Here is a 24,036-nt window from a genome sequence, read left to right as displayed (position 1 = left end):
GAAATGATGCAGGAAGGGGCTACACAACACTGGCACAGAATTTGGCGAGGTTCAATGAATTTGGAAAGCTACCCAGACATGTACAGTTGAACAGAATTAATGAAGGACAAGTTCTCAAGGCCGCTTTGGTTGCTCATGAGGCCAAGTGGCACCAAAGGTGTATGCTCCAATACAACTAAGATGCTCCAAAGGGCAGAAGAGAGCCAATCCTACCTCTCTTGCCAAGTGACATTGTATCAAGTAAATGTTCAAGATCACATTCTTCGACAAAAGAGTCTTCAAAAGAGACTTGCTTCTTCTGTGGAGAGCTGGGCACAGACAGCCTTCATGAAGCATCAACCTTACAGATGGACAAAAATGTAGGGTAATGTGCAGCACTAGCTGGAGACAATGATCCATTAGCCAGGCGAAGAATGAGTGACATGGTTGCATGGAAACCATACCATACCAAATGCTTGACATCCTTGTACAATCATGCTCAGAAGGCCAAGGAACATGCAGAGCAAGCCACAGACCATGAGTGTGAACTAGCTGGAATTGCCTTTGCTGAATGTATGTTCATTGAAGAAACCAGGCTGGGCACAGGTACTGCAACAGTATCCAAGCTTACAGATCTTACAAATCTCTACAAGTCAAGACCTGAACAACTAGGGGTTGTTCTTGACAAAAGAGTAAACACAACAAGGCTAAAGGAGCAGCTACTGGCTCAGATTTCAGACATGCAGTCATACACACCAGGGGACATGATGTTCTGCTGGCATATGATGTGGACATAGGGGCAGCACTAGGCAAAGCTTATGACTGGCACAGTTCCGGTAATCGGCACCATAAGGGTGCTTTTGGCACCATAAATCACTGAGTTTCAGTTAATGGCAGTTTTCGCTTATCGGCGCACCCCCAGGAACAGAACCCCCGCCAATAACCAGGGACTGCCTGTAATACCAATTAAGTTATATTTTTTGGTTGTAGAAAAACAACAGTAACTGAGAACTTACAAAAAGCTCCTTTGTTCCAAACTGATATAAAAAAAAAATCTGTTCAGGTGATATTTTGAAGTTAGGACAACTTGTGCTGTTGCTCACAATCTGCAGGTTAATTGATATGGATTTGAATTCTACTCTTGAGTTACCATGGCAGAAGTTATGTGGAGTAATTGGCTCAGAGTATGTTTTAATGTTAACCTTGTGAAATAGTATGTAATGTACATTTAAACGTATAAAATCACTGTGGATTTTGATTTAAAACTGTCAGCCAGCCCAGTAAGAGGTTACTGAATCAGGAATTAGCTCCTTAAATATGTACTTCATGGGAAGAATGTTATGGTCCTCTTGAAACTTTTGTACTACCATGTTCTGCTTGTCAGTGTCTCTTTTTTTTATGCATATGCATAAAGGATATGGGGTCAGTCATTTTGTAATTGGAATAAATTATATTTATATATTAAATATTTTCTTAGTGGATGGTTTTTAGCACTTGACTAATGTATTTGTTTACAATTAGAAAGGATGGAGGTTGCTCGTATTCAGGAGAGAGAGAGAAAGCAGCTTGAATTGAAAGTGCTGAAGGAAGAGATGGAAAAAGCTTCAGAACGGAAAAAGATGCAGTTTCAATTTGAGCTTGAAGAAGAAAGAAGATTTGCTCAGGAACAGGAGGAAATTGAACAAAAGCAAAAGGATCGTGAGGAGGTGTTGAGGTAGGAGTGGTTGTGAACTGCAACAATGACCAACTGAAACTAGAAATTCATAGTTGTGTTGTTTGAAATATAGTTTTTTTTAGATATACTGTAGCTTTCAACTGTCAAGTTGAGCAGTGAAAGATGATTCTTTTGTTGATGCAAGAAATTAGGTATGAAAATTTTGTGAACAGAAGTATTAAAATAACTGAACAAGGGAAGTAAAAATAATTCTGAAATTGGTAATTCCCAGGTAATCTGACATTTATGATTCTTGAGGAATTGTTGTTTTTTTGTCAAAAGGAGTAAATAAGCTATTATGTAGCCAATAGTGTGTCAAACAGAATCCAAGACATATCCTCAGTTAAGTAAAGAAGTCTGTGGCTGACAACAGCACACATGCATTTACTTTTAGATCGATAGTTCTACAAGATCAGTATAACTAACCTTACCAATCTTAATTTCATATGTAGTAGAGTGCTCAACTATAAAAGTCTTGTACTGACCTAGTAGTAATTGTAAATACTTTACTTTTGTGCAATTGGCTCTTTTTTATAGTGTAGTGGCTGTCTCATCTCATCCTCAAGGATTACCCTTTCCATTGTCTATCCAAACTTCCATGGTGACCTGACTAATTTCAAAGAATTCTCTTGACTGGTCTTGTGGCTAGGTATTGTGTCATAATGATAAACATTATAACATCATAGAACATAAATGGATTCAGGATAAGAGGGCACTTTCTATTATCCTCAGCGAATGCTAATACCCAGTTTACCTATGTCAAAACTGCAAGACGAAGAAGAAGAAATGGTTATGCTCGTGCACACAGTCGTATTGTTTACATAGGACCAAAATGCCATTCCCTTTCTGATCAGTCAAGAAGCCAGAGCTCAGAGAAGTCTGTTCTTCACTTGTTGATTCACCTGAGTGCATAATTTTAAGTTCCAGTGAAAAATATTTTAGTTTAGGCTGTGGAGCAATGATTTATTGTGCGTGAAAAGCCGTAAATGGCTTATTTCGCCAGCACAAGTCTGCGCTTCTTATGATTTATGATCGTTAGGCTCGCTCCGAGAATTTTGTGCTCCACTTATTAATTTCATTATTAACGTTCATGGAAACATATAAGTTGAAAGCTAAGTGTACAGTTTTAAGTTTCAGCTAAAAAATCTCTAAAAAATCTTTAGTTTATAACATGGAACAAGGATTTTCTTGTATGTGAAAAGCCAAACAATTATTTTTTGATGGTTCACGTCTGCGCTAACGATTTAGGATTGTTAGCTTCGAGAGTTTCATTATTCACTTATAAATTTCATTACCGAAGTTCATGGAAAATTGAAGTAGAAAGCTGTGCCTGATTTCAAGTTCCAGTTTAAAATGTTTTACTTTAGGCCTTGGAACTATAATTTTATTGTGATTGAAAAGCCGTAAACTTGCTTTTTTTCCCAGTACACATCAGTGCTTCTCACATTTTGTGGTCGTTAGCTATTTGTAGAAGTAAAAATTGTTTTGAAGAATTTATCATTCTATTTATAATATTATAAACTGCTCATCTCTCAGTATACAGTGTGGGGATGTAACCTTCTGGAACTCCTAAGAATGGCCTTGTGAGGTGGGACTATGTTTATAATGAACAAAAATCTACGGCTGAAGGCCGATGTTACTGAAAAGGAGGAATTTACATAAACTTTGGACTTTAGTTTTAAGTGAACTATATTTACGCTTGAATTTTGTGTAGGTCCAGGAATAAATGGAAAGGTGGTTGATTGCAGGTCCACGGGAACACGTGACTGGGAAATGACCCAGACCCCAGAGATAAGAATTTTGTGCAAAGCAGGTTATTTAAATGCAAGCCCATTTTTAAGGGTTCCCAATATCTCCCACAATCAGGCACGGTATTTGTCTGCAAAGAGATAGCTTTCTAGTATCAGTACTAAGGCGAGGGACACGTGGGAAACGTTACACACTACTTGTTCTTAGCATTGCATATTACAGTTTACTCAAGGGGGCATAAAATGACTGGGAGCTTATACTGAAGGGAATACCATGTTGCTTGAATTAACCCTTTAACGCCGATTGGACGTATTAAAAGACAATATAAATTGTCTGTTGGGTGCCGATTGGATGTATATATGTTGATATAAAAAAGTTTTTTTTAAAATTCGCAGAAAAATAGTTATAGGCCTACTAGGCGAAAACTTTTGAATCACGCGCCTTGGGGGATGCTGGGAGCTCACGGATCAAGGCGTTGTTTTGTTTACAATCATTACCCAGGTGCGCAAGCGCGAATTTCTTTCTCCTCTCACTAAAAAGCATCAGCGACACATCTCAGAAATTATTTCGTCAATTTGACATAATTTTTGCACCATTTTATATTAGCCATTACATGGAGTATTATATATGGAAATGTGCGCAATTTCATGTAGAATAGAACAAAAAACAACTCATGGTTGTAGCTTTTATCATTTTGAAATATTTTCATATAAATAACAATAAGTGCCAAAATTTAAACCTTCAGTCAACTTTGACTCTACCGAAATGGTCGAAAAACGCAATTGTAAGCTAAAACTCTTATATATTAGTAATATTCAATCATTTACCTTCGTTTTGCAACAAATTGAAAGTCTCTAGCACAACATTTCAATTTATGGTGAATTTATGAAAGAAACTTGCCTTACGTCCGCACGGTAACTCTTCCGAAAAAAATCAGAAATTTTTTTGTGCGATTGTCGTAATGTTTACACCATTTTAAATTAGCCATTACATAAAGTTTTATATATGAAAATGTGCGCAATTTCATGTAGAATACAACAGAAATAATTGAAGGTCGTAGCTTTTCTCATTTTCGAAATATTTGCATATAAATCACGATAAATAGAAAAAAACCACTTTTTGTCAACTTTGACTTGACCAAAATGGTCGAAAAACGCAATTGTAAGCTAAAACTCTTACAGTCTAGTAATATTCAGTCATTTATCTTCATTTTAACACAAATTTGAAGTCTCTAACACAGTATTTAGATTTATGGTGAATTAAAAGAAAAAAACTTTCCTTCCCTCCGCATGCAGATTCTCCGCCGCAAATCTCCGAAATGCGTATGTCACATTCTCGTAATATTTGCTCCGTTTCATATTAGGAGTTTCATAGAGTTTTATATATAAAAATGTGCACAATTTCATGTAGAATACAACAAAAAATAATTGAAGGTTGTAGCTTTTCTCATTTTTGAAATATTTGTATATAAAAAATATATATAAAAAAATTTGACATTCAATCAACTTTAACTCATCTGAAATGGTCGAAAACTGCAATTGTAAGCTAAAACTCTTACAGTATAGTAATATTCAATCATTTATCTTCGTTCTGAAATAAATTGGAAGTCTGTAGAACAATATTTAGATTTATGGTGAATTTTTGAAAAAAACATTTTTTTACGTCCGCGCATTACGAATTCATGCATCATTTTGTGATAATATTTTCTCTATGTTGCTTTGATCGTTTTACAATGTGTTATATACCAAAATGATCGCAATTTAGTGTACAATACAAAAAAAAATTAACTCATTAGCTTTAACCGTTTTGCTCAGCGCGATCTGAAGACAATTATATATGAAATTTTGTTTTTCCGCTATCATATATCGCATTATTTATATATAATAATGATATTTTTTTCATTTCTGATGGTTGCATACTAAACTTTAGGCAATGACAAAAAAAAGGAGCAAAAAATGAACTTGTAATCTTGAAAGCTAGGCGTGCTGTGATTTTTTGAAAAAAATATTTTTTCCGCTTCGGCGCTCACTCCAAGACCCCCTCGGCATACAGGAGACGATTTTTATTATACCCCTTCGGTGTTAAAGGGTTAAAATGCAAGCCTCATTTTCAAGAGTTCCCAATATCTCTCCCACAACCAGGCACAGTATTTGTCTGCAAACAGATAGCATTCTAGTATCAGTACTAAGGCGAGGTACACATAGGAAACGTTACACACTGCTTTTTCTTAGCATTGCATATTACAGCTCACTCAAGAGGGCATAAAATGACCGGGAGCTGATACAGAAGGGAATACCACTCTTGAATTAACTAGAGGATGTTTAATCTCATTACTGCACTAGAAATTACATCTCACAGTACCTGGAAATCCCTGGTCTGGTTGTCTTCTCATCTGCTGATATTTCTGTGCACTATGGATGGCATAAGAACATTTGTGGGATCCCCAAAGGGAGCAGGGAAGCAAAGGGGGTGAAGTTGAGTTTGCAGGCTGTAGAAAGTTCTGAGAAAAAGCTGCTGTGGCCCCTTCCTTTAAAAATCTCAGCCTGGAGAGGCTCTTCCCTCATTCAGGACACCTGTGGAGAGTAAATGTAGGCATTCAATGGAAGTAGAGATGATTTAGGGAGAATGGAGGTTTTCAGTTCAAAGGGGTAACTCGAGAATGAAAGAAATTGTTTATAAAGAGGTATTACTTTTCCTTTGTTCTGGCTTAAAATCCTGAACAATTAGTTTAATCTAAAGAAACATTTCACAATTATTGTTATTATATATAGATAATCCTTTCAGGTAATGATGTCAGCAATAGCTAACCAGGCAGTAACCTACAATCTACATCGATTCATTTAGATTATGTTAGGTAGGCTGTAGTAGTAGATGTTGTCAGTAGTCTATAACCTATGGTTATATATCCTTAAGGGTGAACAAAAATAACCTGGATTAGGTAGTAACTAGAATTAAGGTAAGATTTAGGGACACAGTGGTCCCCCCGTATTCGCGGGGGATGCATACCAGACTCCCCCGCGAATAGTTAGAATCCGCGAATGTTTGGAACCCCTATAAAAACTGCAAAAACATTTTCCTTATTTTGTTTGTTACTTAAGAAAAACCACTAAAAATTTTCATACTTGGTTTTTTTAATAGTTTTTATCAACAAAAAACAAAAAGTGCATTTTATGATGAAATTGATAACAAAAACCAGGAATTTGTGAATATTTCTCATAGAAAAATACCGCGAATGCGCGAATTTTCCGTGAATAATACAGGGAAACGTTCCCGAGAGAAATCCGCGAATGTGTGAGTCCGCGAATCCGGAGAACGCGAATACGGGGGGTCCACTGTATCCTGTTAGTCTATGGGCCTAGGCAGTAGCCTGAGCTTACACCAAGACCTTAGAATTAGATAAAAGGCTTTAGACATTTCTCCTTTTTATATAGCCTGTCTACTTGCATTGTCTTAATATTCTAGGCTATCTTGTTCATAGCCTTAAAAGGAAATTAAGTAATCTAGATTTATTAGACAATAACTTAGTCTAGGTGATAGGCTAGCCTAGCTATAGAGTTTCACATTAGTAAGTTACTGTTTTATATAGTAGACCAAATGGGCTATGATGTAGTAGCTTATCTTGTTGGCTACAAATTACACCTGGTAAAGGTAAATTAATTAATAAGGATTAAACAATAACCTATACTAGGTGATAGTCTAACTATAAAATTTCACATCGGTGAGTTTCACTATAGAAAGTTACTGTTTTATATAGTGGACCAAATAGCTTAGTGCTAGATATAGTAAACAATCTGGGTTGTTAGCTTAACTGTGAGTTTACATGTAATTGACTTTCTGTCTTTATATAGCCTTTGCACTTAATACAGATTAATCTGGATTAGGCAGTACCCTATACAGGCGGTCCCCGGGTTACGACGGATCCGGCTTATGACGTTCCGAGGTTACGATACTTTTTCTTAAATATTCATTGAAAAATCCGCCCTGGGTTACGACGCTTGTTCCGAGGTTACGACGCTGACGCTTCCGACGCTCCCGACGCTCCGAGTTTACGATGCTTTTAAAAAACACGTACTATGATAGATAAGAATCCTTTATAGTTTAGCACGTTTCTCTCTCTCTCTCTCTCTCTCTCTCTCTCTCTCTCTCTCTCTCTCTCTCTCTCTCTCTCTCTCTCTCTCTCTCTATCTCTCTTATACTACAAAGATGTATGTTTTTAGTATGATAATAAATGATTTTACTATTTTCAATATTAATATTAAATTTATTTACAGAATAAATATCAATCATTAAAGAAAATACCAATAGTGAAATTAGTAACGATTTTTAGCTTATTATTTAAAAAATTATGGAAATGAAGGAAATCCCAGTCTCTTGAAGTAAATTCCAGTAACCTTTTTCGAGATCCAGGTACTAAAACTGTCAGCTATATATCAAGTTCTGTGACAGCCAGGAGGGGAAAAGCTCACGTGGTCCTGACATTTACACTCTCTCTCTCTCTCTCTCTCTCTCTCTCTCTCTCTCTCTCTCTCTCTCTCTCTCTCTCTCTGAGACTCGAGATTTTTTATGTACTTGTACTATTTGTTTTTAATACTTTCAAATAAATAATAATAATAATAATAATTAATAATAATAACTGTAATTACAAAATTCATATGTGATAGTATTTTAAAGAAATTACAACTACAATACGTACTAATCATATCATGTCACTTTTAATTAAGGTTAACTCTCTCTCTCTCTCTCTCTCTCTCTTCTCTTCTCTCTCTCTCTCTCTCTCTCTCTCTCTCTCTCTTTTGCCACACAAGTAATAATGTGTCATACATAGTGGTAAACTCCCCTCCCTCTCTTTCGCTGGAAGCGTTATAAACAGAGAGAGATAAACACTCTCTCTCTATCTCTTTTACCGAGATGAAAGAATTTTTATGGTACTAGTATGTAAAATGTTTATTGATAATTTCAGTTATTTAATAATAATAATAATAATAATAATAAAACTTTAATTACAAAATTCATAATGGTCGTATTTTAAAAGAGATGAAAATGACCTTTCCATTTCACTTGTAAGGATAATTCCTCTTTCTTACTGAGATGAGAAGAATTTTTATGTAGCCTGCACGTGTTTGTTTCTTATATTTTTCAAATAATAATAATAATAATAAGAAGTAGTAATAATACGATAACTAATTTCAAAAGAAATTCTTCCCTTTGTCTTTTTCTGTATCAATTTCCCACCTCATCTCGAGTGACACTCAAGCTTAACAATGCCATACAATGGTCAACAAATTTAATGGTTTTATGTAATCTCTCTCTCTCTCTCTCTCTCTCTCTCTCTCTCTCTCTCTCTCTCTCTCTCTCTCTCTCTCTCTCTCTCGTCTCTCTTACTGAGATGAAGATATTTTCATGGACGTGTTATGTAAAAATAAGTTTTATCATTAATATTTTCCAATAATAATACTATAAATACAAAATTCATATCTGAGTATTTTAAATTCAATAATCATTCCATTTCTCTCTTTTAAATACTGTAAGGACAACTCTCTCTCTCTCTCTCTCTCTCTCTCTCTCTCTCTCTCTCTCTCTCTCTCTATCTCTCTCTCTCTCTGCTCTCTCTCTCCACAAGATACTTGTCATACATTTGGTGTTTCTATTTCTTCCTTTTATCTCTCTCGCTCTCAGCAAAAGAATTGATAGACAGACAAACATAATTGCACAGTCCTCTCTCTCTCTTCTCTGGAGAAATATATGTATTTATGGGAGGGGGAAAAAGTTGCCTACAGACGTTCATTTCAATCTATTGAAACCTAAGGAGTTATTTCTCTCTCTCTCTCTCTCTCTCTCTCTCTCTCTCTCTCTCTCTCTCTCTCTCTCTCTCTCTCTCTCTCTCTTGTATTTTAATGAAAATATACAGTAATTTGTGAATACACAGTTTTGCACATGAAAAAAAGTAAATTAGTGATAATTTTAGAGATACGGCCCTAAGAAAAATTGCAAATTAGTAGTGAAATTTTCCCTGTGGACATGTTTTCAAGAACGTCGTTCCGGCTTACGACGATTTTTGGGTTACGACGCGTCTTAAGAACGGAACCCCCGTCGTAACCCGGGGACCGCCTGTACTAGGGTAAGAGAACAATTTAGGAAACATCCTATTGTTGTTGTACTAATGGGTGGTTTAGCTCAAATACCCTAGGACTGAATATAAACATTACCCTGTGTGTAATTAAACAACCTAAAGCCGTATAAAACAGTGGTTTGGCTAACTGTGCAAATTAGTACATTGGTTATGAGTCCAAATGCTATGACAATTCAAAATTAAAATTTTACATAGCCAGTGCAAAAGGATTATTGCAGCCATATACGACTGTCAGAACTAACTTAAACCTCAAAGGGCTTAAGTTAGCATAGATTTCTAATAGAATCTATTACAAATATGGAATCTGTAATAGAAACTACAGAGTTTTCCTTCATTAATAATTTATTACTGGACTAGCTTCTAATAACAACTTGCTTTATATCACTACAGGGCTGCCATTATGCAGAACCCTCAGTTCAAGTGTTCTGTATCAAATTGCTCTGTTCATTTTGTGCCAGTGGGTATGGCTCATACCACCTGCCATGGGTATAGTCTTGTATAAAACAATGAAAATTTGTTTGGTTGACAAATATGTACCAAACTTGTAGTATGCTACTGGCAGCAATAGCAGCAAGTTTTAAGGATGAAATTTCATTTTAAGCCTTATAAGTGGAACTTATAGTTGTGTAATTACTGGCAAAGTATAATTAAAACATTATTTTATTATAAAAAATATCATATTGTTTCCCTTGAATTTTTGAATGGGCTCTCGGTATGGATATAATTTAACCATATCTTCCATGCATACTGGTATTGCCAGATATATTAAGTCTGTAGTTTTTGCACTAGGTACCTAGAAATGTTGGGTGAGTAATTTTCATGGTAGATAATATTTAAGATATCCACCTGTGAAGGTCTCGTCTCAGAAAGGATGATGCTTAACAACTTTCCCTCCTACTGTGTGGAATAAAACAGCGGACCCTATTGGAATTTATCTCTTTGCCCGTTGTTAAGATATAATAAGAACCAATGCCTGTTTGGCCAATTTGGGGCTATTAAGTAAGTAGTTCCTTTGCAAGTTAGGAGTTTGCACAATACCTTTGCAATCTGGAACAGTGGAGGAAAAAGATGTATTGTCCTCCATTTGTTCCAGTTTTGTAGAAAAGGCTCTTTTGCTGTTGCTTGACTGGCGGGTTGTGATTCTCATGTGTGGCAAACAAGTCCACTTCCAGTTGTGGAACCATGTTGGTTATTTTCTGGAAAGAGTGGCTGTCTAATATCCACTTTGTTGAGGCTGTCGTTTTCCTTTATAAGGAGTCTACTACAGCTAACCCCCCCACTATTCGCGGACTCACGATTCGTGGATTTCTCTGTGGGAACGTATATGTACATATACGCATTATTCGCAGAAAATTTGCCTATTCACGGTATTTTTCACTGAAATGTTTACAAATTACTGTATTTTCATATTTTTGTGACTAAATTCACTTTTTCTGATAAAACTATTAAAATACTCGGATATAAGCATTTAGATTTTTTTGTGTGTAACTCAAAATTAGCAGCTCTAAGGGTTTGTAGAGAGGTTTAAGTATTCATGGTTGTTTAGCTATTCACAGGGGGGTCTGGTTTCCCCGCAAATATGGGGGTCTACTGTATCAAATTGAGAGACCCCGTAAGATGAATTGCAGACAAGTGCCACTTCCTTGCTTGTGCCATTGAAGGATTGCTAACATTATCATATTGAGAGCAGGTGAGCATCATCTCGATCTCTTGATGTAGGAAATTGCAGTCATGTTGTCTAGAACCAACAAAATGTCTCTCTTCTGGAGGTTTAAGTTTTTTGAAAGACAAAATGACAACCATCAGCTCCAGGAAATTAATACGACAATTCCCCAGAGTAGCTGACCACCTCCCTGCCACCTTACAATCCTCCTTATATCCTCCCAACCTATCAGTGAGCCAGCTTGTGTATTGTCACTTGTACAGACTGAGGTTGACCTGTATAGCCAGAGATTCCTTCTGGGATCAAGGCCGAAGTACCTCCCCAACTTTTTTAATCTTTTGATTAGGTCGGTGTCGTATCTTGTTTGTTGCATGTGATAGCTGTACGTAATTTGTTCACATTCATTTGTTGTAATCTGAGCATTGCATTAATTATTGATGCAAATTGTTACAACCCCATCATACGTTCTAATTGCTGTTTGGAAACTGGGCTGTGCAAGGCATTGTTTTGAGGACTTGCCTTACTCTGTTTTGAGAATGATGGGGAGAGACAGTGGTGAGAAGTATCCCAACATAGTCCCAGCTACTGAAAGCATCTGCTGGGTGAGGTGGGATTTTGCCAATTTATCTTAAAACCTTTTGACTGTAGTCAGCTGACCACTGCTCTTATGTTTTTCAAGCACATTTCTTGTCGGCCCCCAGATCAACTAGTTGTCTAGGTAGTTGTATTCCTGGTTTCTCGAAGAACTATTCGTTACTAATTTTGTCATCTTTCTTTGGACTGTGTTTAGCCCACAAGTATCCCACAAGGCTTGACTTTGAACTTGTACATATCTTTCCCTATCCAGAGCCCTAGGAAGGGACAGAAGGGAACGGCGACAGGGACGTGCCAGTATGCATCTTTCAGATCTTTAGTTGTCCAAGACCCTTTTAGAACAATTGAACGTAACTAGGGCAACGGTAGTTATCCGAAAAATCTGGTAAACAATGTTCTTGTTCAATGTTGATAGATCTAGGATCACTCTTTGTTTTGAGGAATCCTTTTTAGGAACAATTAGAGACGTGCTTTGTGGCAGATATACGCATGTTTCTCTATAGTTCCTATAAACAGGGCCTTTCTACACCTTCCAGAGAGGGGGTCTGATATTTGTAAGCACCCCTTTATAGGAGGGGGAGGGGTGAGGCTGTTTCCACCCCAGCCTGTTTAAAATTAATGCTGTGCCCCCAAGGTGAAGACTTCTATTGCCTGCTGTGTAATCGAAGTTGACCCTAAACCATGCCATTTCTATGGGTGTCTGCCTCTTCCCTTGATAGGCATTCCAGTTGTTGCTTTTCTTTTTCCTATATGAGGGTCTTTGGACCTTGTGAAAAAGATTTCCATGCTGTTGTTGTTGTCCCTTTGTGAGGCATTGTCCCTTCTGACCACCTACCTGTGTTTGATGAAAAAGTTTTTGTGGTAATTGAAGGCTTACCTTTTTAAGCGAGCTTTTTTGGGTTGGGTAAGGGGAAGTCTCTGTTTGTTGTTTCCTAAATTTCCCTTTTTCCCAAAAGAGAGTACTCTGTACAATTCTGTTGGCGGGCTTGCTGATTAAGTTTTTGGCCATAACAGACTCTTCAAACAGGTCTTTACAGATTGGGTTAGCATTTATGTAATAATGAAGTTACTTTGGGAAGTGACCTGTTGGAGCCCTCAATGTTTCCATCTCTGCTTTTAGCACCACTCTAAAAAATTGTAGAATGCGTCCTGTAGTGTTCTCATATGACTTTAGTCACAACAGCAAAAATTGTTATGGAACATTTTGAAAGCCTTTTGTTGGTAACTTCCAGCAAGGTGGTAGAGGTTTTAATACTATAGAGGTGGATCCTAGTATGATTCTGCTGAGGCTGTCCCCTCTGAGATTCTTCTCATTGGGGTACTAAATTGCTGCGTAGCTTTGTAGTATAATAGGAGCTTTTCCCCTTCAGAAGGGAGTGGGAGTGGCGATGCTTACTAACGTCGACAAACTTGCTCTATGTATACTTGTGACGACAGAATATTCAACATGTGGTTTAATGATGACACCTTTTGCTCTATCTGTACATGTGATGACACAGAATGTTAGAAGTGTACTAACGTCGACACAGTAATTGTTTTAATTGGAACATGACGACAATGTTAAGACCTAACTAGCAACGACAATCCAAACTACCAAACTAGCTCTTATCTTAGAGCTTTTGTCTTTCCTTGAGTAAAGGTAAGGGAGTTAGAAGGGTACATTTGGAAAATATTGTAAAAAAAAATGGGTGACCCAAAAAATTACTTAGTAACTGAAGGTGAGCGAAGAGGGAGTGTTATGTTCACGACAGTTATCATTATGTATAATATAAAAGATGGTGAGAGGAGGGACACTATGCATGTGAAATGTGTGAATTGTTTGCCACATATTTCATGCCCTGGTAGAGGAAAATTAAAAATTTTTAATTTTATTTGACTTGTCCACATGACCAAGTCCAAGTATGGAAGATCTATACAATTGAAAACACACAAAGCTTAGTCAGTCTAAAACGGAAAGTTGAAACAACAGGTGAAACATTCCTTTAAGAGAGGTTTTTAATGAAGAAGTCAAACAAAAGGACGAAGCAAAAGGACAGCTTGCATTTGCAATGATGGAGGCAATTCTTTTGAAAAGGAGAAAAAGGAGAGTCAAACACATCTCTGTCATCATTGGTTCAAAGGCTGTAGTTTGAGTCGACGTTAATACGGTCACAACAATATCTGTTAACATTAGTACAAATACAGCAAATTTTGTTGTCACTAATACACTGCATTTTCAGATTTTGTCTTTAGTACACTCACAGAAAATCTTGTGTCATCACTAATATCCGTACAACATTGTTGTCGTTAATTAGGTGACCATGGGAGTTGTAGCCTTGCCCATTCCTTGGTGGGGTTTTTAAAACTGGGATGATCGTGGCAAATGGTTTTAATTCTTCCATTGTCTGTGGTCTTTTAACCACTACAGAATTCTAAAAATGTCTTTACAAGGTTTAAGTTAGTCTTTAAGTTAGTCCTTTTGCACTGGCTGTGTGAAATTTGAATTTGAATTGTTATATGTACCATTCAGGCTAGTACTCTGTAAACTAATTACGTAGTTTAGTTGAATACAGGATTTCCTAGTGGGTTCCTGCTCAGCCTATTCTAGGTCACTGCCTATCATGGGTTTATTTTAAGACTTTTAAGGATATAAGCCATGCAGTTTTTTAGGCTACTTGTAGGATATTCCCTTTGAAAAGGGGTTCCTACTTAATCTGGTAAGGCTGCAGCCTGTGTTGGGTTTTTATCACTATAAAGATATGGACTGCATAAGAGCTCCACTACTATGTAGCCTTACCAGTAGGCTACAGTATCAGTATCAGCCCCTAGTCATGGAAACTGTTATTTAATTAAGCTTAAGATACTGTTTATATCTAATCCTATGCTATTTGGGATAAACTACCACTTAGTAAACCAACAATAGGATGTTTCCTAAATTGTACTATCTTAGCAGCCTAGTATAGGGTATTGCCTAACCCAGATTATTCTAGATCATTCATAATGTGAAGGCTATATATAAACAAACTTACTCATGTAAACTCATAGTTAAGGTAACATTTTTGTCTAACGGTGGTTGTTTATATGTAGCTCTAGGCTATTTGGTCTACTTTATAAAAGAGTAACTTTCTAATGTGAAGCTTTATATTTATGCTATCACCTAGTATACTAGGTTATTGTCTAATCCTGATGAATAAATTTACCTTTTAAGGGTATGGGATTAATCAGGTGTAATTTGTAGCCCCAAGATAGGCTACTACCTCATAGCTTGTTTGGTCTACTGTATAAAACAGTAACTTGCTCATTTGAAACTTTATAGTTAGGCTGTCACCTAGTATTGGTTATTGTCTAATCCCGATTAATTAATTCACCTTTAATGGTATGGGATGAACCAGGTGTAATTTGTAGCCTTCAGGTTGGTCTTTACGTCATAGCATATTTGGTTTACTGTTTTTGGTCTATTATATAAAACCAGTAACTTACTAATGTGAAACTTTCGAGACAGCATATGCATTTGTTAATAGTCCTAAAAGGACATTGACTTACCCCTTTTCAGGGACATATTTTTGGTAACATAGCCAGAGCAAGGCACCATCAACCTCTCTCTCTCTCTCTCTCTCTCTCTCTCTCTCTCTCTCTCTCTCTCTCTCTCTCTCTCTCTCTCTCTCTCTCTCTCAACCAACCAACCGACCTCTGTGCAACTCACGTATTACAATTATCTCAGGTAGCTAAATCAGACTCGTGAATTACAAAAATACATTTACATATAGCGCCTCAGTGGCGTGGTTGATATGGTGTTTGCTTCCCACCTCAGTGGTCGCGGGTTCGATTCTCAGCCATTCTATTGAGGAGTGAGAGATGTGTATTTCTGGTGATAGGAGTTCGCTCTCGACGTGGTTATGAAGTCAGGTAAAGCCGTTGGTCCCGTTGCTGAATAACCACTGGTTCCATGCAACATAAAAACACCATACAAATGAAACAAAAATACATTTATTTAAGAACAAAAGGACTAACTAAATCAAATTCTCAGAGAGCAAAATGGTTGACTTAAGAAGTTAAAAATCTGAAACTTTAGTTTCTAAACAACCCAAAGAAAAACTCCAAACAATGCACTACTGTTATCTCAATTCAAACAGGGAACCCAAATAACCCCGGTGATTGGACAAAACCCCTTCCACCCCTTTCTCTACAATAACTAGACATCAGTCATAAGATAGATAATCAAAAAGTCATAGTCTCCCCACACCATTACCATGGAACTATCAGATAAGTTTCCATTGAAATTGCCAGAACCATCTGGAGAAAAAAAAAAAGAAATCCCACATAAATAAATTACAAATAAACCAAAATAACATAAATCAAAAAAAGTCATGATAAAGGACATCTCAGAAATAAAGGTTTAAAATACAAAATGACAAAGCCACACTTGGGTTTAAAAGTATGCTTACCCATTCCAGCTATAAGCACACACTAAAAACAATCAAGACATAGGGGCTGCTTCTAAACACCCAGGATCTCACTCTCCCATTATGTAAGGAATCAGCTTGTACATACGCAAGCACGAGCTTTCTCACAAGACACTCTCCTTGATATGATGTCACTGATTCATCACAAGTTCATGGCACTAGAACAGATGCGTAACATCATATAGAGCTCATAGTCACACCCATGAAATCTGCCCAAAACTAGATTCAGCTTCCACTCATGCATGGAGACAAACTGTGGGTTGTTTTTGCTGGGGCAGCAACCTTCGACATCGCATCACCCAAAACTGATATGTCTATATTTCCGGAGCTCGCTGTGTCTCCGTGGGAGCTAACGTTGAATCTATCATTTCAAAGAATGTCATTGCTCATCACAGTCGCCGTATTTCAACCTAGGTAAGGAACAATAAAAAAAAAAAAAAAAAAAAAAAATTAAATATAACATTTAAATCTTACCTTAATTCAGCTTATTACCTTAATTCAGATTATTACCTAATCCAGATTATTATTGTTCACTCTTATGGATATATAATCCTACTATGAGATTCAGGGCCTCTGTAACACGGTTTTTTGGACTTTGCTCCTTATCAAAGCATCGAATGTAGCTGAAAGTTGACATATGTATATTTTACAACCACACACAAATTTTGTGAGCATTATCAATAATCTAAACCCGATAGTTTTAATTTTTATAGAGTAAAAATTATCTGGCCGACGCCATGGCCAATGATTACGAGCCAAGAGTCTAAAAACATTCATTACGTAAGCAAGGTAAACACCGTTTTACAAAATGTTGCCCCGCCCATCCGCCAGACAGAAACTTCATTCACCTTGTTCCATCGGCTCTGAAACCCATAGCAGTCAAGAATGGCTAGCAGGATTTGGAATTTTCCCCGTGGTTGCAAAACTGCATTTGTCTTACGACTTGTAACTTTATACAGTCAAGAGAAAGCCTGTGGCCATACTTACTATAGCCTGAATAGGTAATTATTCAGTTTATAGTTTAAATCCAATGTTTATGGTCTGATTTGTATTTAGCGTAACGTGACTATAATGCTTGTAATGTCATTCAGGATTTTGAACATTTCCATTAACTATTCACTATGCCACCAAGAGAGAGAGAAAGAGAGAGATTGTATGTAATCAGCCTTTATATAACTATTTTTTGTTAAAATAAGATTTTTATCCAAAGTAAATACAAGCTTATATTGCTAAAATCTCCAGCAGACCAACAGATCATCCGATATTTTTTTTTTTCTTCTTTAGGCCGTACAACATGTTGGATATAGAGACTTTATGAATGGCGGAAGGATACATAGATGTGGGTGGGGTGCTAGCGTAGCAATACTACTTTAGTAATAGCAGTAATATACATTAATTAAACGTTTAGGCCAACTGCTGGGATCCTCGAGGATCATTTAGCACTTCTTACAACTGCTCGAGAAATGAGTTTTTATAGCCAGAAGTTAAATTTTCTAATCCAACAATGCCCATGATAGCCTTCAGTGTTATCCTGAATTATAACGAGGCGAAAGTGGGTGGAGCCTCATGAAGTCATCATTCTGACGATAATTATTGGTGAAGGTTTAAAGCCAAAATACGGTACCGGCTATTTTTTTGAGTAAATAGGTAGATAGCCAATAAATAAAAATTGCTTGACATTGGATATAGTATAGTTATCAAATCAAGCTTGTCTACTATGTTTTTGAAAATTACCAACTATTCCCTACATCTTGTCAATCTGATTTTGATCTATAAAGTAGACTGTAATTTCTTAGGACACTTATTTCTGGGCTCAGCTCGTGTCGGCCTATGAAAGGATCCTTAATATCATTCTTTCTAGGTAAAATTAATCTAAAATTACCAGAGAAAAACAAAATTAAGAAAATGTCAGTAAAACTGACTCGCTCACTCTTTAAAAGAAGTGTCGGTATAGAATGGGGGAGAGTGGGATCACTACCACGAGACATTCACCATTTAGACCTTCCAATCAAAATCCCCACTAGAGAGAGCTGATACCAACAGGCGATGCGGCCGCTACTACTACTACTAGGGACGCCACGGACAGCAGCGCCCCTAGCGGTCATCCTTAATTATTAGCGCTAAGCGTTGTACCATTTTTTGCTCGTGTGCTAATTTTCTTGGATTTACCTCCTTCTCCATTATGGAACGTGCTGCCATCGCATCAGCTAAGTTAAGTGCCTCATAAGTAGTATTTTACCGTATTTTAGTCTTCCAGGGACCAGTATTTTCCTTCTAATAGGTCATATACGGTTTTCCCGGTCGACTCGTGGCGGCGCCATGCTGCCTCATGTTAAGAATTCCCGGTCTTCCATACTGGGACTTCTTATACTTATGGGCTTACTATATCACGTTCATCGTTTTTTACATCGCCTTTTTAGCTAGGTTAGCCCATTTACCAATTCTCTTAGCTTGGTATTTAGGGCTATTCTGTGTTTCTGGCCCAGCATCCCGGCTCTTGCTCTTCATCGGCTATCGCTGGCTCCGAGTATTGGCTTCTGTTCCTCGGAACAGTTTGCCTCCTCCTGGGCTTCTTTTTCTTTTACTAAAAGTGTCTTTTTCCATCTTTACGATGTAATTTAGTTCTATTTAGGGTGTTAGGCTAGCCTAGGTGCATGTCCCATGTATTGGTACAGCCTGGTTCACGTGGCCCTTCCACGGTTGTGTTGCTATCGCGGCTTAGGCCACTTGCGGTCACGTGTTCCATCGCACCTTACCCTTCCCCTTCCCTCCCTACCAGGTATAGGGAGGGGTGCTGGGGGACCCCTTGGTTGCCATGACAACCTCAGTAGCCTTCCTCCCTTCCTTCTCTGAGGAGGCCAGGGGTTCTTCCCAGCTGGGGTATAGGGCGACCACTTGTTTCGGGTACCGGGTCAACGAAGCGGGTAGTTGTTGGGACGGGGAGGAGTAGGCCACCCCCCCCCTCTCTCTCTCTCCCGCCGCGTTACGCCGGGGGAACCCCCCCCCAGTTGCTCAGTCCCACCTTTCCCCCACTATAACGAACGGAGCTTCCGCCGCAGCCGGGGCGGGCACCTTTGGTTATAGTTCGCTGGCTCCGCCAGCGGGCGGGGTGGTCACTACTAGTGGTCTATTGCTTGCCTACTATATCCTTCCCTTTTTTCCCCGCTACCGGAAGAGAGCTTGCTTCTTACCCGGGCACTCTTCTAGTAGACGGGGGGGGAAAGGTTTGATATTTATTTCGTTATTGTTAAGGATATACCCTAATTTTACGATGAATTTCTAGAATTATAATTGTATGTATACCATCTCCGCCGTTTTCCGTTGTGGTTTCATATTTCACCACCACATTCATCTGGTTGGATTCTTTCTCTTGTCTCCGGCGTATTATGGCGGGGCTCTGGTTTAATCTAACTTTCTCGCTCCGGCATGCAGTCGGAGCAATTGTTAGGCGGTAAGTGTTCTCCTGATACTTATGTATCTTTCCACTTACAGGCTACCAACTGTCAGGTCCTAGGGTGCAATGCGACTTTATACGACCCCTGCGCCCACGATGAGTGCAGATCTCACGCCCCGTGTGCCACGCCTTACAACGACTTGATCGTCTGGCACCCGGAAGCCTGCGCCATCTGTTACGACCTTGTCAGTCAGCTGGTGGGGGGGGTAAGTCGATTGTAGACTTCTTTATCGTATTACTAACAACACTAGTTTCATAAGCTTGTTAACTTCAACCCGACCCCCGCCACTAGAAGCTTCATTTCGCCTTCTCTTTCAGGCTGCCGGTGTGAGGGAAGTCGCCCTAGCAACCCTGAAGGCTTGGGTGGGCGGCTTCGGGAAGAAAGAACGCCGCCAAGGGCCAGCCATACATCTTGGACAAGAAGCTGGCCGTTCAGATCTTCCCCGTGGCAAGTCAACAGGATATGTTGACCCCATCTCTGCAGCCTCTCTCATCGCCTCCATCCAGCAAGAGATGCAGCAGTCGTTCGGGGCCGTGGCCACGCAGGAGACGGTCCCAGACGTCGCAACCTTGGACCTTAATATGAGCCTATGGCAGTAGGTGCGGAGGATTTGTTGGTTGAGGTAGGTGTGTCGGGTGCCAAGGTCTTTCCTGGGGCGCTCCTGGATCTTCTCCTGTCCCTACTTCTACTGCTTCTTTCCAAGGCTTTTTGGGATCTGAGATCCCTGCCCGCTCTTCCGCTCTCTGTACCCCAAAGGTGAAGGGACAGAGAGAAGCGAAGACCCTTGTTAAGACGACTTCTAAAAGTCGTCGTCGTCTTCTTCAGCTAAGAAGTCTTCGACTTCCTATGCTGACGCGGTGAAGGCTAAGCCGAGCTCTTCCTATTCAAAGAGCTCTAGAAGCAAGGCTTCTAAGGAGAAGGCTCGCGCTTCTGCTGAGCCAATGCCTTCTCCGGCCTCCACCGCATCCACTCCGGCAACGCCGGTTGGAGTAGCGGGACCTAGCCACCTTTGATCCTACTGCTTTCTCAGCAGTGGTGGATGCAACAGGTAGGAGAGATGGTAGGCTCACAGGTCTCCGCCCTCGGAACCCCAAGTTCGAACAGATGTTCGCAACAACTGTCGAGCACTTTGACTCAGTCGGGCCAGTCCATCCAAGATCTCTCTAACAGAGTTAGAGAGAATGAGGACCGAGTAGCTGGGCTTGCTCAGGCTCCTCATCCAGTCTCCCCAGTAGCAAGTGCTGATATTCTCCAGCTACCACCTTATGAGTCGCTACCAGCCTTCTCCATGGGAGAACCCATGGAGAGTGGTCCGCTTACGGCTCCATTCAAGGACGGTATGATCTCTGTCCCCCGGAGTGTGGAACTCGAAGGATTGAGGACTTCGAGTTTTATCCTCCGGGATTGACGCAGCCTTTCATTGGATATGCTAGGCTGACCGTAGCGGCCCTCACTAGGGAGGACAAGATCTCCAGAGAGAACATGCTCTATAGTAGAGAGCACGCTCAACGGGAATGGGTTCACTGCCTTGAGGACTGGGAGCGTACCAACACTAAGCTCCAGGCTTTCAAGAGTCCTTTTACTATTTTTGCGACGGAGGAGGAGGCTTCTCTTCCGTTCGCTACCAAAATAGTGGAAGCGACTCTTCAGGCAGTCCTCCAAGGATGAGCCCATGCCACAGCTGAGGGAAGCCGGATTCTACTTCTCCGCTCTTTCCAGCCTTCGGAGAATTGTGGGAGAACTTGCCTGCCCAATTTCACGCTTGGTAAGCTCAAACCGGATGTGCAATGGACCAGTTTGGCGAAAAGCTCCCAAGGATGCCTGATTCCTTGATCCAGGCGGAGTTCGACGCTCGAACTAGGTTTGGCAGATCCCTCAATTCTCTAATTATCACGGAGATGGCTGCTCTATCGTATGGCACAGAACCTTTATTTAAGATTCTGGCCAAGTCCCAGCTTCAAACGGTTCAGACGGATGCTTTCGACTTCTTCCAAGCCAGGAGGAATTGCCGAAAGCACATTCTGCAGGAATGCACTATTAGGCACGAACCTAATAGACTCCTGGCTTCCAGCATTTGGGGAGCGGACCTCTTCCCAGAGTCCGCTGTAAATGACGTGCACCACGAGGCTGCTAGGCTCAACCAGAGCCTTAGAGCTAGATGGGGTATCTCCTCTAAGAGGAAACAAGAATCCGCCCCCGCTGCTGGTAAGAAACTAAAGAAGTCTGGTAAAAGGTTCCAGCCTTACCAAAAACACCAGCAGCAGCAGCAATTTGTTCAGGCCGTCCCAGTTACCCAACAGGGACAACCTTCAACCTCGAAGCAGACCCAGCCCATCCTCCTGTTGTCTCCTCAGTCACAACCTTCGACCTCCTACGCACTCTCGCCGGCCTTCACCCTATTGTATGAAGGTCAGGCTTACCCTCCCTTTAATAGGCAGTCGAGAGGTAACAGAGCGAGAGGCCACTTTCGCCAGCGTGGCACAGGAAGAGCGGCAAGGAGTAGGCAGTTCAGAGGAGGGCGTGGAGGTCAACCCGCCCAACAACAGTGAGGCTCCCCAGGTAGGAGGGAGGCTGTTCCTCTTCCGTCACAGGTGGGGGTTCAGCAATTGGGCACAGAGCATAGTGTCCAAGGGATTGGGTTGGAGTTGGATCAAAGATCCCCCTCCAATCAAATCATTCCATCAAGTACCATCAAAGGAATTGACAGATTATGCGGAGGAACTCCTTCAGAAAGGAGCTATTGCGAGAGTCAAGCATCTAAAATTTCAAGGTCGCTTATTCAGCGTGCCAAAGAAAGGCTCACAAAAGAAGGGTAATCTTAGACTTGTCAATGGCTAAACTCTTTCATTCGTTGCGACAAGTTCAAATGCTTACCATCTCGCAGGTAACAAGGACCTTACTTCCTACGGGTAGCCGTCAACATGCTCCATCGATCTTACAGACGCATACTATCATATCCTATAGCCAGACACTTCCGCCCATTCCTAGGATTCAGACTAGGAAATCAGACATTCTCATTCAAAGTGATGCCCTTCGGTCTGAATGTAGCCCCAGGGTATTCACGAAAATAGCAGAAGTAGTGGTGCAACAATTGAGAACTCAGGGAATAATGATAGCAGCATACCTCGACGATTGGTTGATCTGGCACCAACAGTCGAGGAATGTCTCAAAGCCACGAAAAAGGTAGTTCAATTTCTGGAACATCTGGGGTTCCAGATAAACAAAACGAAATCCAGACTTACTCCGGAGTCTCGTTTTCAGTGGCTAGGAATCCAATGGGATTTGTCTTCCCACAATCTGTCAATTCCAGCCTGGCCAAACGGAAAGAAATAGCCAAGTCTGTCAGACAATTTCTCAAATGCAAGCAAACATCAAGAGAAGCCAGGAAAGAATCCTAGGTTCTCTTCAGTTTGCTTCAGTGACAGATATCCTCCTGAAAGCAAGGCTGAAAGATATAAATCGAGTTTGCGTCGAGAGCAAACGCCAAATCTCGAGACAAGTTGTCAGTAATTCCACAGATCCTTCGCAATCAACTCCGTCCATGGACAAAAGTAAAGAACCTGGCCAAAACGGGTACCCCTTCAATATCCCCTTCCAGTGTTAACCATTCACACGGATGCCTCCCTGTCCGGGTGGTGGGGGGGGATATTCTCAATTCAAACAAGTTCAGGGGACTTGGTCAGTTCAGTTCCGCCAGCTCCACAATAAACGTTCTGGAAGCAATGGCAGTATTTCTTACCCTGAAGAGACTTCTTCCCCCGGAAAAGTTCTCATCTAAGACTAGTTTTGGACGTGCAGTGGTAGTTCATTGCATCAACAGGGGAGGGGGTCCAAATCCAACATGTGAACCATGTCATGATAGCCATCTTTGCACTAGCAAACAAACACAAATGGCATCTGTCCGCCACTCACCTGGCGGGGGTAAAAGAATGTGATAGCAGACGCCTTGTCCCGGTCGGTCCCTCTGGAATCAGAATGGTCCCTAGACGACATGTCATTCCAGTGGATATGCCGGAGAGTCCCAGGTCTCCAAGTAGATCTCTTCGCCTCACAAGCGAACCACAAGCTACCCTTGCTATGTGGCCCCCAACCTGGACCCTCTGGCTTATTCCACGGACGCCCTGTCGTTAGATTGGAATCGTGGAGAAAAATTATGCCTTTCCTCCAGTGAATCTTCTCTTGAAGTCTTGAGCAAGCTGAGGACTTTCAAGGGACTAGTAGCCCTGATTGCTCCATACTGGCAACCAAGAGCAAAACTGGTATCCTCTGCTTCTGGAATTGGGTCTCCGACCTCAACGGATTCCCAATCC

At 40.2% G+C, this 24,036-nt stretch overlaps 1 protein-coding gene across 3 annotated transcripts in view; it reads left to right on the top strand.

Moving 5' to 3' along the window:
• Positions 1 to 24,036, top strand: part of LOC135201900 (gamma-tubulin complex component 6-like) — a 172,567-nt gene that overhangs the window by 39,399 nt on the left and 109,132 nt on the right. For all 3 annotated transcript variants that reach the window (XM_064231212.1, XM_064231200.1, XM_064231206.1), the window contains exon 7: positions 1,501 to 1,693. In XM_064231212.1, the coding sequence (XP_064087282.1) occupies positions 1,501 to 1,693 (193 nt within the window). The remainder of the gene's footprint in view (positions 1 to 1,500; positions 1,694 to 24,036) is intronic.

The sequence above is a fragment of the Macrobrachium nipponense genome, chromosome 23, assembly GCF_015104395.2.
Source record: "Macrobrachium nipponense isolate FS-2020 chromosome 23, ASM1510439v2, whole genome shotgun sequence".
Lineage (NCBI taxonomy): Eukaryota > Metazoa > Arthropoda > Malacostraca > Decapoda > Palaemonidae > Macrobrachium > Macrobrachium nipponense.
Note: the sequence above shows the minus strand (reverse complement) of the source record. Positions and strands in the feature narration are given on the sequence as shown.